The following is a 15,647-nucleotide window of genomic DNA, read 5'->3' on the forward strand; positions in this document are numbered from 1 at the left end:
GCGTACCTCTGCTCTAACGTAACCGCTGCATTTTCGGCTTGCACCGCTCACAGAAACACGTCACGCGAAAATGCCTGTCCTGACTCTTCAGGTGCCCGGAAAAAACTGACCAGCTGCTTGTTCGTTAGCTAGGAACGCCCTCAACCGAATCCAGTCGGTGCGCACACTCTCCGAAGTACAGTCTCGGCGAAAGAAAATCAGTCCTATTACTTTCCGGACAAACCCTGTACATCTGACTTATTTTTGGTAAAATAAATCTTTAACAGAATATATATATATATATATATATATATATATATATATATATATATATATATATATATATACATACATATACATATATATACATATGAGTTTTTTTTGGCAATATAAACAAAAATACCTTGTTTTATATATATATATATATATACACACATTAAATTTGTATAAATGGCAATAGCCTTATTTAATTTCTTTATGGATTCCTTGCAAATTTACTGCCCTTTGATTCCAAAATCAATATAGTTCTTCCTTGCACCGAGATGAACACGTATCAAGTTTGATTTCTTTACGACCTTTTTTTCCAGAGTTACCATACAGATGTACAGACAGATAACAACACAATTTTAAGAAGAACCTATCAGTCTTTAATAATAAAAGAGCATAAAACGTATAACTTTGTAGTTGCAAAGAATTGTGAACTCCTAGTTAAGTATATGCTCTTAAATGTTTTTAGAATATACCGGAGCTTAACTCTTTTAACCCCAAAGCTATTTTACCAAATATTTTGAAATTCCACAGCCTTGTACACAAAGATGTATTGCCTCGAAATATATTGCTTTGTATATGTCAGTCAGTGACTGAGTAATTGCATTTCAGCTCGAATGACTGCTCACGCTTGTTGCAGACAGATGTATTTCACACGGTTGTGAATATTCAGTTTTCTTCGTGGTTTTAGGTTAAAACGGTGTAATGTAGGAAGAACAGCTACCAGGAAGAATGGAAAGAAATTTGTTGTGTGTGTGTGTGTGTGTGTGTAGCATTCAAAGCACTCAGTATGGGGGTAAAAGATAAAAAGCAAGGTATTTTTGTTTATGTTGCCAAAAAAAAACTCACTTCAATTACAAGTGCTAAAACATTTTGTAGTGATGTTTTTTTTGTGTAAGAGCAAAAAGGAAAAATGACACGGCTTTACAAAAATGGATGTTACCCCACTTGTAGTTAAGGTAGGCCTATAATTTTTGCTTCCTTAGATTAAGGATTAAATTTAACATACATTAAATGGGTATCTTTGTGTCAAATATTTTTTTTTCTATATGGTTTCCATCCTCAAACTTGAAATTTAAATTCTTTTTCATTTTTTATTTACGTATATGTATTTAAAAATGTAATTTTCAAGATATTACTTGTATTTGTATATTTCTGTAAACTACATTTATTAAGAAATAAAACAAAAGAGAATTAGCTTGATATCTTAAAAAATAGCTGAGTTATGAGTTTTTTTACAAAACCCTTACATTTTGTCTAAAAATGTCGTCGGATTTCTGGCAAATCACTTGATATAATGGCCGGGGTTAAAAGTGTTAAGGAAGCCCTTCTCTTTCTCTTCTTTTGATAATAAGGTTATTTTTCTTCCTTACACTATACTTGATCACAATACTGATAGTAAACCATTCAATCAAACTGTCAAACAAACCAAACATCTGATTGAATCGTTAAAAAAAGTTCAGTTTATACTTTTTCCTTCCAAAAAAATAATGTTATTAATGAATGTAGTGTTTATTTATAATGGTATCCATATAATATTAAAAACCATTGCACTTGAACAAAATGCTGTAGAAATATAAACTTACAAATATGTTGTGACTTGTAAAATATATGTTTATATTAAAAAAAAATCTGTGTAAAGCAAGACATATAAAACTATAAAAGCGAAAATGTACTATAGAAGCGTAAATAAATATTGTAAAAAAATTAAGTTGTGACAAATACTAGCTGAAAAATCTCAGCCAACCTGCCAGGATAGGGAGTTAGTTCATGCTAGGGATAATGTAAATAATGCCAGTCAGGAGTGAGGAATGTCAGAATTAATCAACTCCGATTGTACTATCTCACTTGTACTCTAAGATAGATATATAATTAACTTTAGAAATTCCTAATTCACTTCACTTCACCCTCCCCAGTGTGTGCTGAGCTTTTGGGCCAATTCTCATGCCAGAGTATAAGACATGGACTAATCATGGTATAATCTCAACTCGAGTAGTTTTCAATGGATTTACTAATTATTTATATTTTTTTGGACGTGATTCTAGTAACATTTTTGCTTGCTTTAAGGTCAATTTTGATTCAAACAGAACAAAATTATTTGAGTACAAAGATGTGAACCGAGAAAATAATAGCTATCTGCATGGTAGTAGAACTTTAGTGTTCTTTACTATTATGGAAGTACTTTTGCACTTACATATTTGAGTTAGAAATAAATGTTTAACCCTTTTAACCCCGGCCATTAAATCAAGTGATGTGCCAGAAATCCCAGGCCATTTTCAGACAAAATGTAAGGGTTTTGTAAAAAATTCATAACTCAGTTATTTTTTAAGATATTTAGGTAATTCTTTTTTGTTTTACTTCTTTATACATGTAGCTTACAGAAATATACAAATAAAATTATTATTTTGAAAGTAATTTTTTTACATACATATACATATATAAAAAATAAATAAAAATGAAACAATTTCAAGTTTGATCATGGAAACCATATAGATAAAAAAATATTTCACACACAAAAATACCCATTTACTTTATGATATATTTACTCCTTAATAAAAGGAAACAAAAATTATAGGCCTACCTTATTTACAAGTGGAGTAACATCAATTTTTTGTAAAGCCGTGTAAATTTTTCTTTTTGCCATTTCTGAGCAAGGCAATGTAACAAGACCTTTGAAATTCACAGTACTTAAAATAAACATAACACCAAAGCTATTTCTGACAAAATAACTAAAACTGTTCATAATCTAAATTAAAAAAAAGTATTAAAACAATATTTACATCACTACAAAATATAATTTTCAAGATATCCATCACTCAAATTGTCGTCACTAATCACATCCACACCATTTGCAACTAGGTCACTAATTAGTGTATTTTCACTAACGGGAGACTTTGAACGATGTCTTTTACTCATTTTGAAATCAAACAAATAATAAACTAAACTTTAACTGCCGTACTTTACACTGCTTTAACCTAAAACTGTGAAGAAAACGGAATATTCACAACCAGGTAATATACAGCTGTCTGCAACAAGCGTGAGCAGTCAGTCGAGACGAACTGCAATTGCTCAGTCACAGACGGACAAAATACGAAGTCAAACCATTACAAACTAATATATTTCGATGCAAAATATCTTTTGCACAAGTCTGTGAAATTTCAAAGCATTTGGTGAAATAGGTGGCCAGTAAAGTAATAAAAAGTGCACGTCCGCACTATACGGACGTTGGGAGTTGACGCCATTTTTACGACGTCCGTATAGTACGGACGTTGGGGTTAAAAGGGTTAACAGTTTCAAGATTAGCATGAATTTTAATTATTAATAAACAACAAAAATGGAAGGTGATCATTTTGGGTAAGTACATTTTTTCTCAAACACATTTTCTATGCAGTTGGAGATGGCTGAAGCAATTTAAGACAGAACTCACCATGCGTTTCTGAGTGTAGGCCGACAGGAAGGTGTCCAGGTCCATGTCTCCATTGAGGAATTGTTCTGCAATGTGTTCACTCTCCTCATCACTCTTCATTGCCGCTCTCTTCACGTGTTCCTGGACAACAAATACATCAAGTTACAACTTTACTGCAGTGAAGTGGATGAACCCATCTGACATTTTTTAAAATAAAAATAGTATTAGATATTGAAAACTTTGTTAGAGTTTGTTTGTTTTATGAACCCTAAAATTTTAGTTCACCTCTTAAAACAGCTAGAAGTGCCTGAGTTACCACCATGGCAGGGGATTTTTGTACTTCTGAGAAATTTTAACGTGTTATGTCAACACTACTATACAAGGGTTAAATGTTATTAATATACAAATTAATGCTATACTACCTATTAGATTAAAAATGTAAGCATTTTTTGAGTAGCCATCCTCAGAGTGAAGTTGGAACAGCGGATCTGCATTAAAGTCATCAATAGAGCTGTCATTTGAGAATAAAGCATTTTTATGGCTTGATTTTGATGTGGGTCTAAATAATGTCTTATTTCACTGTGCTTGGTTTTACCATGGAAAGTAGTTACAACAAAACAAAGAGTAAAACACGATATAACAAACAGTACAACTTACAATTCAATTTTGTAACCGGTGATGAAAACCTTAAGTTTAGAAGTAATGCCAAGTTCAAAGTTCAAAATAGTCACTCTGTTTACAGCACTCTGCAAGTATTTTGTTCAACAATCTAAAAATATATGTCCTGTTCATATTTTTGCTACCAAATTTTGATAATAAACTAAAAGAACAATTACATATTATTTATGTATACTTTGTTTTGATTTCATTATTATTATAGAATAAAATCCCAAAAATGTACAAAATTTGCCTTTTATGTTCACCTTCAAAAGGTGAACTAGCAACTAATCGACTATCGATTAGTCAAAATTTCGTGGCAATAAGATGAACTATAAGAAAATTACAGGTGAAAAACGTGACGTACCTATATTACGGCCGTTGGCGATTTTCAGTTGAGTAGCCGACGGCCGTAATACCGGTACGTTGGCATCCAAAGGGTTAAACAACATATTTTAGAACAAGTTATCATTATATTTTACAATTTTCCTCATAATATAAATCATTTGCAAGGTTTTCAATTAAAAGGAAATATATAATACATATTGTGCAGAGCAAATAATTGTTTAAATAAAATAAACAATTATACAGCCTTAAAAATTATAAACAATTATCAGATATAAAGAAATAAATCTCTTGAAACTGATAATGCAAGTTAGTAATGTTTTACTTTTTACAGGATACCATTCAGTGCAATATTTTATGAGAAAAATTGTGAATTTTTAAGATTTGGTGAAGAAGTAAATGAGATACTTTCATAAATAGACCAATTGGAGACATTCCATGAACAAATTGCCAATAGCTTATCAGAATTTACTAGTGTATTTATTGTAATAAAGTTGTGGATCACTGTAGGATACCTGTGCTAATGTGTAGGCATACTTGTGGTTATACCTATGTGGAAGCTCCACCAGAATAAACCTATTTTTTGCCTAAAACCTACGAGGCAGCTGCAAATGACACACAAAAGAAGATCGCCGACTCACAATTTCAGCTTTAGCGTAATAATTTAAAAATGTATGTAGAACAACTTAGCACAAAATTGTTTCAGAAAGTTTTTAATTTAGTGTTTTTTATTGCTAGTTTTGTTTTCTAGTTAACACGTTTTGCCTCTGTTTAAACTTTTCAAACTGAAAAAAACCTTTAAATATTTTGGATCCTTACATCAATTTTGATTTTCATTAGTAACCAATAAATCAGGTATAAAACACATAAGTATTATTTTAGGAAGTATATATACCCAACCAACTACTGTAAGTAGGTAAAACTTTATTGCTAAAAGAGTATTTAAACAGATTTTATTTGCCTTATTTACCATTTATTTGATGACATGTTGTTTCCAATAATAACAGTTGTAATTTATTGGTGACCATGTCCATAACGGAAACCTGCAGAAACAAGTTTTTTTATTGACAAGGACAGAACACCAGTAACCGGATTTCTGGATTTCTCGTATTTCATGACTGATTGGTGCAGGTGTAGTCCCCCACTATAGGGTCTGTAAATTCTGCCTCAAATCCTATTATTTAGACTATCACTTTTTCAAATTAACTGCAATAACTCTTTAAAATAGTTTAAATGACTAAATACATATTTTTATAATAAGTGTATTGTTCTAATAGCAAAATAATTTTGTTTAGGAATTCTGAAATATAGATCGCCTACTGTGATATACAAAAAAAAAAAAATAATTACATACATCCTTGTGTTTTATGTAAAAAAAATGGTAGTAAGTAAAGGAAAAATATTTACAGTAAAAAGAAAAATATGGTATCAAATATAAATCCTAATAAAGAAAATCATTAAAAATTGCCTAATAAGTCAACTATTATTGAACAAAGTACTTTAACTGAAAACAATTCTTAAACACATTCAAAATGTACCAAAAATCGTGGTCTTTGTCAAACTACATAAATTTTAATCTGAAGCTTCAAAAAACATAATTAATATTTTGACTTAAATAGTTGTCAATACACTTATAAACACAATTAGCTATTTTGAATGTTCTAACTATAATACTTACTTTTTTAAAATACAAGTAAATAGCATTTTTGAATTTGTCACTGGTGGACTTACTAAACGCTTTTGAAAAATTTCTGTTTACCACTAATGGAGCACCACATCATGAACATGTTAATTGAGTCTTTGGATAGTGACTATAAAAATGCAGCAATAATAGCCAATGAAATAAATCAGGAATTAGCCAACAAAGTGCAGAATTTGAATAAATTAAAGTTAAGAGACGATATAAGAGTAATGAAGATATAAGATAAAGAAACAGATCTCCCAAGCATTTTTTTTCTGTATATTTAAAACTGTTTAAATATCTAATAATTCTGAAGTAGCTACAAAAGCCGATAGCTACAAGGGTTACTTAAAAAGTTAGGAGTATATTACTGTAGATAATTGAATGTTACATGAACATCAAAACGTACATGAACACTGACTTCTGGTATGCCTTGCACATTAAATAACGCTATCTGCATTGGTATTGTTGCAGTGTTCTGTTTACATTATCAGTTCAATATGTTTATAACAACTGATAAACCCACTGACTGTAACATACGTTCAGTTATTCAATTTTTCATAGCAACAAATGTTTCAGCAGCGGAAATTTATTGACAGATAAGTGCAGTGTATTACTCCAATGAGATGAGTATCGCAAAAGGGCATACTTAGATGAGAAAGCTTCCAAGGAAAGATGGAAAAACGTCAATGATCAGGCTGACCATCAGTCATAACAAAAGATTTGGTGAATGCAGTGGAAAAAAAGACCTGAAAATAGCGTTGATTCAAAATTTAGGCTTTAGCATTGGAATTTTAAAATATAAGTAGATCAACACTACACAAAATTCTGTCTTAAAATTATTTATTCCAAATTTATTAATTGTGCTCGCTTGGATTCTCAGGTTGCTTACTAAGGAATACCAAATAAAATGCGCCATCCTCTATTGTTTTAACCAATATCATACAGAAATGGTAAAATTTAGAGAACATTGTCACATGAATTTAGAATCTAAATGTCAGTCACTAGAATGGCGCAACATGAATCAAGGCTAAACAGACAACTTCAACACCCAAGGTTACAACAACCATGATTTATGTAGATATGGAGTCTTGTTAGTCGAGTTTGACAGCATGGGACAAGAAATGCAATCTTATTGCTTTAACATGAATAAATTTGACATGCAATACAGAATGAGCAACATGGCCTTCTAATGTTGTTGTGTTGTTGCTGTATTGTAATGAATGGGAATAGATACACCACCCACCATACAGTTCAGACTTAGCTCTGAATGATTTGATTTCATTTATTTTTCAGTATGTACATAAGCTATAGTTTCAATGAATTACATGTTTTTATTAATTTATGACATGGAAGATATTTTTTTTTAACTATATATAATTTAAGAAAATTATATGTTTTTAAATACTTTTCTCTTCAAGAAATTATTTCTTTTATACATTACAGGGTGGGGCAGAGTGGACTCCCTAGTTTCAGTCGCCGAAGAGCGCGCGCGCGAGTTAGCGGAGTGGGAGTGGTTTTATTTGGTGGGGGGAAAGACGCCATTTTTAGTAGTCACCATGCCGTGGACTGGCGAGCATCGTGGTTTTGTAGTCGAAACGTTCTTTAAAAAATAAGGATTAGTGTGGTGGCGACCCAGCGTGCATTTCGTAGACGGTTTGGTTTGAATCGTCATGATAGTGTTCCTGATGCTAAAACCATAAGGAAATGGATTACAAGTGTACGGGCAACTGGATCTGCACTGCCTAGAAAACCAGTCGGACAACCAAAGAGTGTGAGGACACCAGAGAACATAATGGCGGAGAGAGAGTCTATTGAACAATCTCCATCGCGCTCTGCGCGGAAACATGCTGCTGCTCTTGGAATGTTGGCCAGAACGGTGAGGTGAATTTTACACTCAGACCTTCATTTACACCCGTATAAGATGATGGTTGTTCAAGAATTGATGCCAGCAGATTTGTTAAACGTACAGATGCTTGTAATGCAATACTGGCTTCTTTACAACCCGGCACTATTCTGTGGTCTAGTGATGAGGCACATTTTCACCTCTCGGGCACAGTAAATAAGCACAATTTTCGTTACTGGGCAGCTGAAAACCCACAAACTCTTCATCAAAAACCTCTTCATTCACCAAAAGTGACTGTGTGGTGTGCTGTGTCCTCCATAGGCATAATTGGCCCCTACATTTTTGAATCGGAAGGTGAAATCGTTACTGTGAACACTGTACGTTATTGTGAGATGTTGGAGAACTTTTTCTTCCCCAGAATTGAAGAGTATGGAAAATAATATGGAAGCCTTTTGGTTTCAACAGGATGGTGCCACGGCTCATACCGCCTGTCGCTCTCGCCAACTTCTGCAAGAACGGTTTCCCGGCCGCTTGATCTCATTACGAGGGGATGTTTCATGGCCCCCTTGCTCCCCCGATCTAAGCCCATGCGATTATTTTCTTTGTGGTTACCTCAAATCTGAGGTTTACAAAGTTCGACCAAGGACATTGGAAGCCCTTAAGGAAGCAATTGTTGATGTTATCACTGGAATAACGCCAGATATGCTGCGTAGAGTTTTTGAAAACTTCATTGAACGGCTGAATATGTGCATCGCTCGTCAAGGTCGTCACCTGGACGATATCATTTTTAAAACTTAATAAAAAATAAATGGCATTGTATGTAGATTTCAGAAATAAAAAAGCTTTTGTAATAATCTTGTATGGTTTTTTATACAGTTAACCGATCAAATCAGGGAGTCCACTCTGCCCCACCCGGTACATAAAAAACATGTTACTCCCTGGAGCTAAAATTCATCTACAATTTTATACATGGTGTATAAATTTAAAATCTTCAACAGGTTTTATTTGGGTCCAAATATGGCATATTGCCTATATTAATGGCTATAATTTAATGTGGAAAGATTCTTTCTTTGTGATCAGGGAAGTTATCTTAAAGTATGAATGTATCATAAAATATTTTCCAAACCCAAAATTGATACCACTTTAAACATTCATACCAGAACCTCAAGATGATTATGGAACATCGACCAAGGAGGAAAATGAGCAACTACCAGCTTCTCAATAACCAGTGTAACCAGGTAAGGCTTTAGTAACCACCCCTTTAACGCTGGAACTTGAACCTCAAGATGATTATGGGACATCAAGCCAGTAGGGAAATGAGCAACTACCAGCTTCTCAATAACCAGTGTAACCACATAAGGCTTTAGTAACTACCACTTAAATATTGAAACCTGAACCTCAAGATGATTATGGGACATCAAGCCAGTAGGGAAATGAGTGACTACCAGCTTCTCAGTGCCCAGTGTAACCAGATAAGGCTTTAGTAACTACCACTTAAATATTGAAACCTGAACCTCAAGATGATTATGGGACATCAAGCCAGTAGGGAAATGAGTGACTACCAGCTTCTCAGTGCCCAGTGTAACCAGATAAGGCTTTAGTAACTACCACTTAAATATTGAAACCTGAACCTCAAGATGATTATGGGACATCAAGCCAGTAGGGAAATGAGTGACTACCAGCTTCTCAGTGCCCAGTGTAACCAGATAAGGCTTTAGTAACTACCACTTAAATATTGAAACCTGAACCTCAAGATGATTATGGGACATCAAGCCAGTAGGGAAATGAGTGACTACCAGCTTCTCAGTGCCCAGTGTAACCAGATAAGGCTTTAGTAACTACCACTTAAATATTGAAACCTGAATCTCAAGATGATTATGGGATATCAAGCCAGTAGGGAAATGAGTGACTACCAGCTTCTCAGTACCCAGTGTAACCAGATAAGGCTTTAGTAACTACCACTTAAATATTGAAACCTGAACCTCAAGATGATTATGGGACATCAAGCCAGTAGGGAAATGAGTGACTACCAGCTTCTCAGTACCCAGTGTAACCAGATAAGGCTTTAGTAACTACCACTTAAATATTGAAACCTGAACCTAAATATAATTACGGAACATCAAGGAAGTCAGGTGATCGAGTAGTCCCTGACCACTCTCTGGTTACTATAATCCATTTTTTAAAACTTTTTTTCTACACAATTACAGCAAAATTGAAATTTGAACACAGCTTATTAATATGAAGAGAGACATTCATCAAATATAACACTAATGCTTGGTTGCTTTGATTTTGGAAGATCGATCATTCATCGATCAGCCTTATTAATTTTAAAGGTTATTAATTCAGTATCTGTGGCCTTAGACAATCTTGAGAGTGATGTAGATGTTCTGTCCAAGGCTGACATGTTATGTTTTAATCATCTCAACCATATCATACTTTTTTTAATCTTATAAAGTGAAAAAAATTAGCATAAAAATAACAATGGCAATAAGTTTATTTTCTTCTTTTTAATCAATAGGAAACCAGTACTTTATGAAGGAATGTGGTAATTCTTGTGTGTATACAAATGCGAGAGCCTTGGTTGTGATGTTCCATAGGGTTTATCTTGAGACCTTAACTACGTTATCATATATGTTAATTACTTAATATGGTATCAAAGAGGAAATCTTTTAGAATATTCGGTAAAGAGTCCTCAAGACAAGAAAATATGTACAAATACAATAGTTAACACACTATACAGTAGTTATTTATTGTAATCGGCCTACTTTGTCAGATTCAATCGGTTTTCAGTTGGAATGTAATGTTTTTAAAGTTTTTATCACAGCCCTTTAATATGTTCACTACTAATCACAGGAGCACTCTGTGGCGAGTATGTCAACATTAGCCACTGCACTACATGGTAGTCAGGTAGTGTTAAGATATCATTGCTAAAGACAGAAATAAAAGGAATAAATATTTTGGTTATTATACAAGGAGTGGTAAGCATTTGAGGCAAAATTTAGGGACCTCTTATAAATAATCAGGCCTGAAGAAAAACCGTTGATGTTAAAGGACATAAACCTTTACAGTATGTACGCAATTATGTAGGGAGTAACATACGTTTTACTTATACAGTAGACTCCCTCTCGTTCGGCTTCGTTTGGGTTCGGCCGGCCACCTGAGTATGACTCAACGTGCGCATCTGCTGTGTTCGCCGACGCCGCGACTAGCGACAGGTCGTGACAAGTTTATCTAGCTCATTCGCTCATTCCTTTGTTTAAATAGGTCAGTTGTCTTCTGTATTTTAATCGAGTGTTGAGATGTATAGTACATGTAGAGTTGTATTCTTTCCTTGAGTGAACGTTTGTGTGTGTAGTGTATTGTTGCGTGTGTGCTGCTGTTTTGGATTTATTTTCGTGATGAGTGTTAAACGTAAGCGTACTTTTGTGACAATAGAACAACGGTTGAAAGCACTAAGAGCGTTTAGACAAAGGTTGAATCGGTTCAAAATATTTGTAGGGAACTTGGAGTAGGTAAAAAGCATGGTAAACGATTGGTGTCGAAACAGAAAATCAATTGAGACGTTTTTGTACCCAGATTGAAACAGATAAAGTTCTTGCATCTCGTTGCACTTTAAAGAAACCTAACAATGAGTTAGTTGATGATGCTCTTTGGTTGTGGTTTTTTGCAAGAACGTAGAAGAGGAACGCCAATGAGTGGCCCCATTTTACAAGAAAAAGCTGTTATCCTACACAATAAACTTCAAAAGAAAGGAACATTTGTGGCAAAGCGATGGTTGGCTTTCACGCTGGAAACATAGGCACGGCGTTCATTTTCTTGGAGTGTACGGTGAAAAGCTATCAGCAGACCCGGCAGCCGCAAGTGAGTTTACAAAAAAACTAGAAAAAGTTATTGCCGACAATAACTTAAGCCCAGAACAAGTATACAATATGGATGAAACTGGGTTAAACTTCAAACTTTTACCTCGAAAAACATTGGCTACGGCGAAAGAAAAGTCTGCTCCTGGCTTTAAAGTAAGCAAGGAAAGAATCACAGTGGCTCTTTGTTCCAATGCTTCAGGCACCCACAAACTACCTCTGTTTGTCATCGGTAAGTCAGCAAAACCCAGGGCATTTAAAAACTTGACATGTCAAAGCTACCAGTGTACTACCGTTCACAGAAATCGGCTTGGATGGATTCTCATTTATTCAAAGAGTGGTTTATTTGTGAGTTCGTGCCTAAAAGTAAAAAGTCATTTGTTGAGTTTGAAACTTCCTGTAAGCGCACTTCTTCTTCTCGACAATGCGCCTACCCACCCGGATGAACTGACATGTGAGGGTGAGACTGGAATAAAACTGTATTTTTCTGCCCCCCAATGTGACAAGTCTCCAACAGCCAATGGATCAGGGTGTCATTGAATGTGTTAAAAAGGAAATACCGGTGAAAGCTCCTTTCAGAAGTTTCTATTCAAGCTAGAAAAACGATGAACAAACAGACCTAATCCAAGTGTTAAAAACAATCAACGTGAAGGACGTCATTTTCATGGATGGCTAAGGCCTATGATGAAGTAACAGCCTTGACAATAACAAAGTCATGGAGAAAAGTCTGGCCAGACATTGAAAAAGCCTTTGAAAAGGACGGAAATAATCTTGGTGTACCCGACCTTGAACATGAAAACAGATGAACGGGTAGAAATCCTAAGTGACTTAATGCGACTGCCTCACACTGAAGACATTGTGGAACAAGATGTTTTTGGAGTGGTTGACCGCTGAAAAGGAGCTCGATAATGAAGTTTTGAATGATGAAGAAATAGCTCAGTCGGTTTTACAGCGTCAAGATACCCAAGACGTAGAAGAAGAAGACGATGTTGACGGTGAGGGTAGACGACGAGGGTCAAATGAGTCACGCAGAGGGGGTGGCAGCCCTGCAACTGGCTACAACCTATATTGAGCAACAGACGACTTCTTACAACAGTCGACGTCATGTTTTTGAGGAAGTGGCATGAATATGCAAGGAAGAAAGCTATTGAAGAAAAAGTGCAACGAAAAATTACTGAATTTCTTTTAAACCCTTTTATACAGTAGAAACATTTTACTTTTATAACCATGTACATACTGTAAAATTTTGTGTTTGTAAATCTTTAGTTTTGTGAGGTTTTATTTTCGTTATTTTGTGTGTGATAAATAGAAACTTTGAGTTTCGAATAACAGTACGTGTTTACAACTCCAACTGCCAGTGGTAAGTTATAAGTTAGCACTTACCCTAGGCCTAGTTTAGTTTATTTGCTACATAAAACTCTTAAAATACTATTTGCACATGTTTCACAAATATTTACAGACTGTATGACGATCGAAAGTACGTTTTAGAAGTTAAAACGGTCTTATTTTTGCTAACTTCGGATAGTTCGGCGGCGGCCGGGTGGTCCGGTCCCGAGGTGGCCGAACGAGAGGGAGTCTACTGTAAAAACAATAAATTTTGTCAAGAAAATGTGTATTAAAAACATGTAATTTTAAAAATGATACTTAATTTAAAATATAATTTTATTAAGTAATAAATTAATAAAAGTATCACTACCTGAAGCTATATTTTATGTACAGTAAATACTGTAAAAATGTTATATTTTTATCCTCAGTTGTGTTTGGGCCTGACTACAAAATTACCTACATATTCTACTCTAGATACCAGTCTAGTTTTTATCTTCAGGAAAATAACTTAAAAAACTATGAATTTAAAATAAAATAATAATTTTCCAAACCTAAAGTTGATTGTAACACCTTAATAGATATACTTATAATTATATCTAAATGATACCAGGTAAAACTTGTAGAATCACCTTTCAAAATTTGTTGTGACCTAAAATATACAATAAAACTTTTGTAGAAACAAGAAGTATCGAACTCTACCAACAGTGTTGTGAAGCAATTCAGAAATGATTCCGGAGGAAATTAGGGAATTGAAATATATTTTGAAACATAATAACTAAAACATTGCTATTTGATTTTAACTTTGTGCGACTGTTAATGTATATGTCAAAGAATGTTAAATTGAACCAGCATGAGTTGCTGGAAAGCTTGTGATCTACAAATAACTGACCCTGATGCTCTGTGGGCTGTATCTGTCTGCCAACCTTTGGTACTCCAGGCTGAGGGTCTCATGTCTTGCTTTCAACTGACAGGCAGTCTCAAGTTTCTCTCCCACAGCTGCTCTCAATTCTTCCAGCTGGCCCTCCTTGGACAGTGTCTCCTCTATGACATATGTACATTTTCATTAGGTACATCAAATCTTTTCTTTCTTTATGATTTGTAAAATATATTAGACTTAATAACTAGTATATATCTTATAAATAAAAATGAATGGCGAAATGTGTTGGTAAGCGCTAATATCGATAACGGCTGGACCAATTCGGTTAATTCTTTTTGTAAAATGTCTATTGAAATTCGAGGAAGGTTTTTATGAAGAAAAAAGTTAAGAAAAGTTACCTGGAATATTTTGAAATTCAGGAAAGATTGTAGTTTTTATGTTTCATAATTCAAATTAAAACTGGCACTAAACAGCTGTTGACAGCTATAGTTCGACAAACTTTCTGAAACATCTGTTTACATTTAAATTTTATCAATAATAAGTAAACGGTGCTTTGATCGGTAATGTTAATGCAGATAATAAATAAAACAATATAAATTTTACTCCAGATTGCGCCAGTCACGAATTAAAAATCATCTAATGCATTAAATACTGTTATAAAACTAACCTTAATGAACAAAGTTATGAATGTTTTTTCACATAAGTTACTTTTAAACTGGTGGCTTCCTTGACATTATGGTATTTACATTTTAAAAATGGCTTCTGGAAAAACAGGGAAATGAATACTAACATGCCTCAACGATTCATTCTTTCCCTGACTACAGTCCCAAAAACAAGCGTAACGCAAAACTTTAATAACGATTATTTTGTAGTTATTATGCATAACCTTAAATAAGGATTTCCCCCTTATACCGAAAGTACATAAGAAGTAGGGTAGTACTTCCCCCTAGGTCATAATAGGCTTTTCAGTCCTACTTATGTGTGTAGTTTCTTCATCAGGACAAGGTAAACTGAGGTATGTCAACACGATTTTGACCAAAATAGATTTCTGAGAAATTTTGATCGAGACAATATGGCAAGCTAAACTGTGACATAGTAGGTAAGTGAATTTAAAACGGTCTTAAGTAGGCACTTTTTAACCGAAGTGGGCATCTCGGTCCTACGTAAATATAATATAGAAAATTAAAATGAATTTCCGTTCGTTAGTCTCGCTAAAACTCGAGAATGGCTGAACCGATTTGGCTAATTTTTGGTCTTAAAATGTTCGTGGAAGTCCAAGGAAGGTTTAAACGATGAGAAAAATATAACAAAATTGCAAGGAAAATACTAAAAACGACAATTTGATTTTCCCATACAAACTGTTCTTACCTGTCAAACGTTTGATTGATGTTTATGTTTCGATAATT

General features: G+C 34.1%; 1 protein-coding gene across 1 annotated transcript in view; it reads right to left on the minus strand.

The window, feature by feature from the left end:
• Positions 1-15,647, minus strand: part of LOC124357349 (vacuolar protein sorting-associated protein 37A) — a 39,830-nt gene that overhangs the window by 4,428 nt on the left and 19,755 nt on the right. Inside the window, exons 6-7 of the mRNA XM_046809063.1 lie at positions 14,254-14,405; positions 3,674-3,793 (exon numbers count right to left, since the gene is read on the minus strand). Coding sequence (XP_046665019.1) covers positions 3,674-3,793; positions 14,254-14,405 — 272 coding nt within the window. The remainder of the gene's footprint in view (positions 1-3,673; positions 3,794-14,253; positions 14,406-15,647) is intronic.

This window comes from Homalodisca vitripennis, chromosome 3 (genome assembly GCF_021130785.1).
Source record: "Homalodisca vitripennis isolate AUS2020 chromosome 3, UT_GWSS_2.1, whole genome shotgun sequence".
NCBI lineage: Eukaryota > Metazoa > Arthropoda > Insecta > Hemiptera > Cicadellidae > Homalodisca > Homalodisca vitripennis.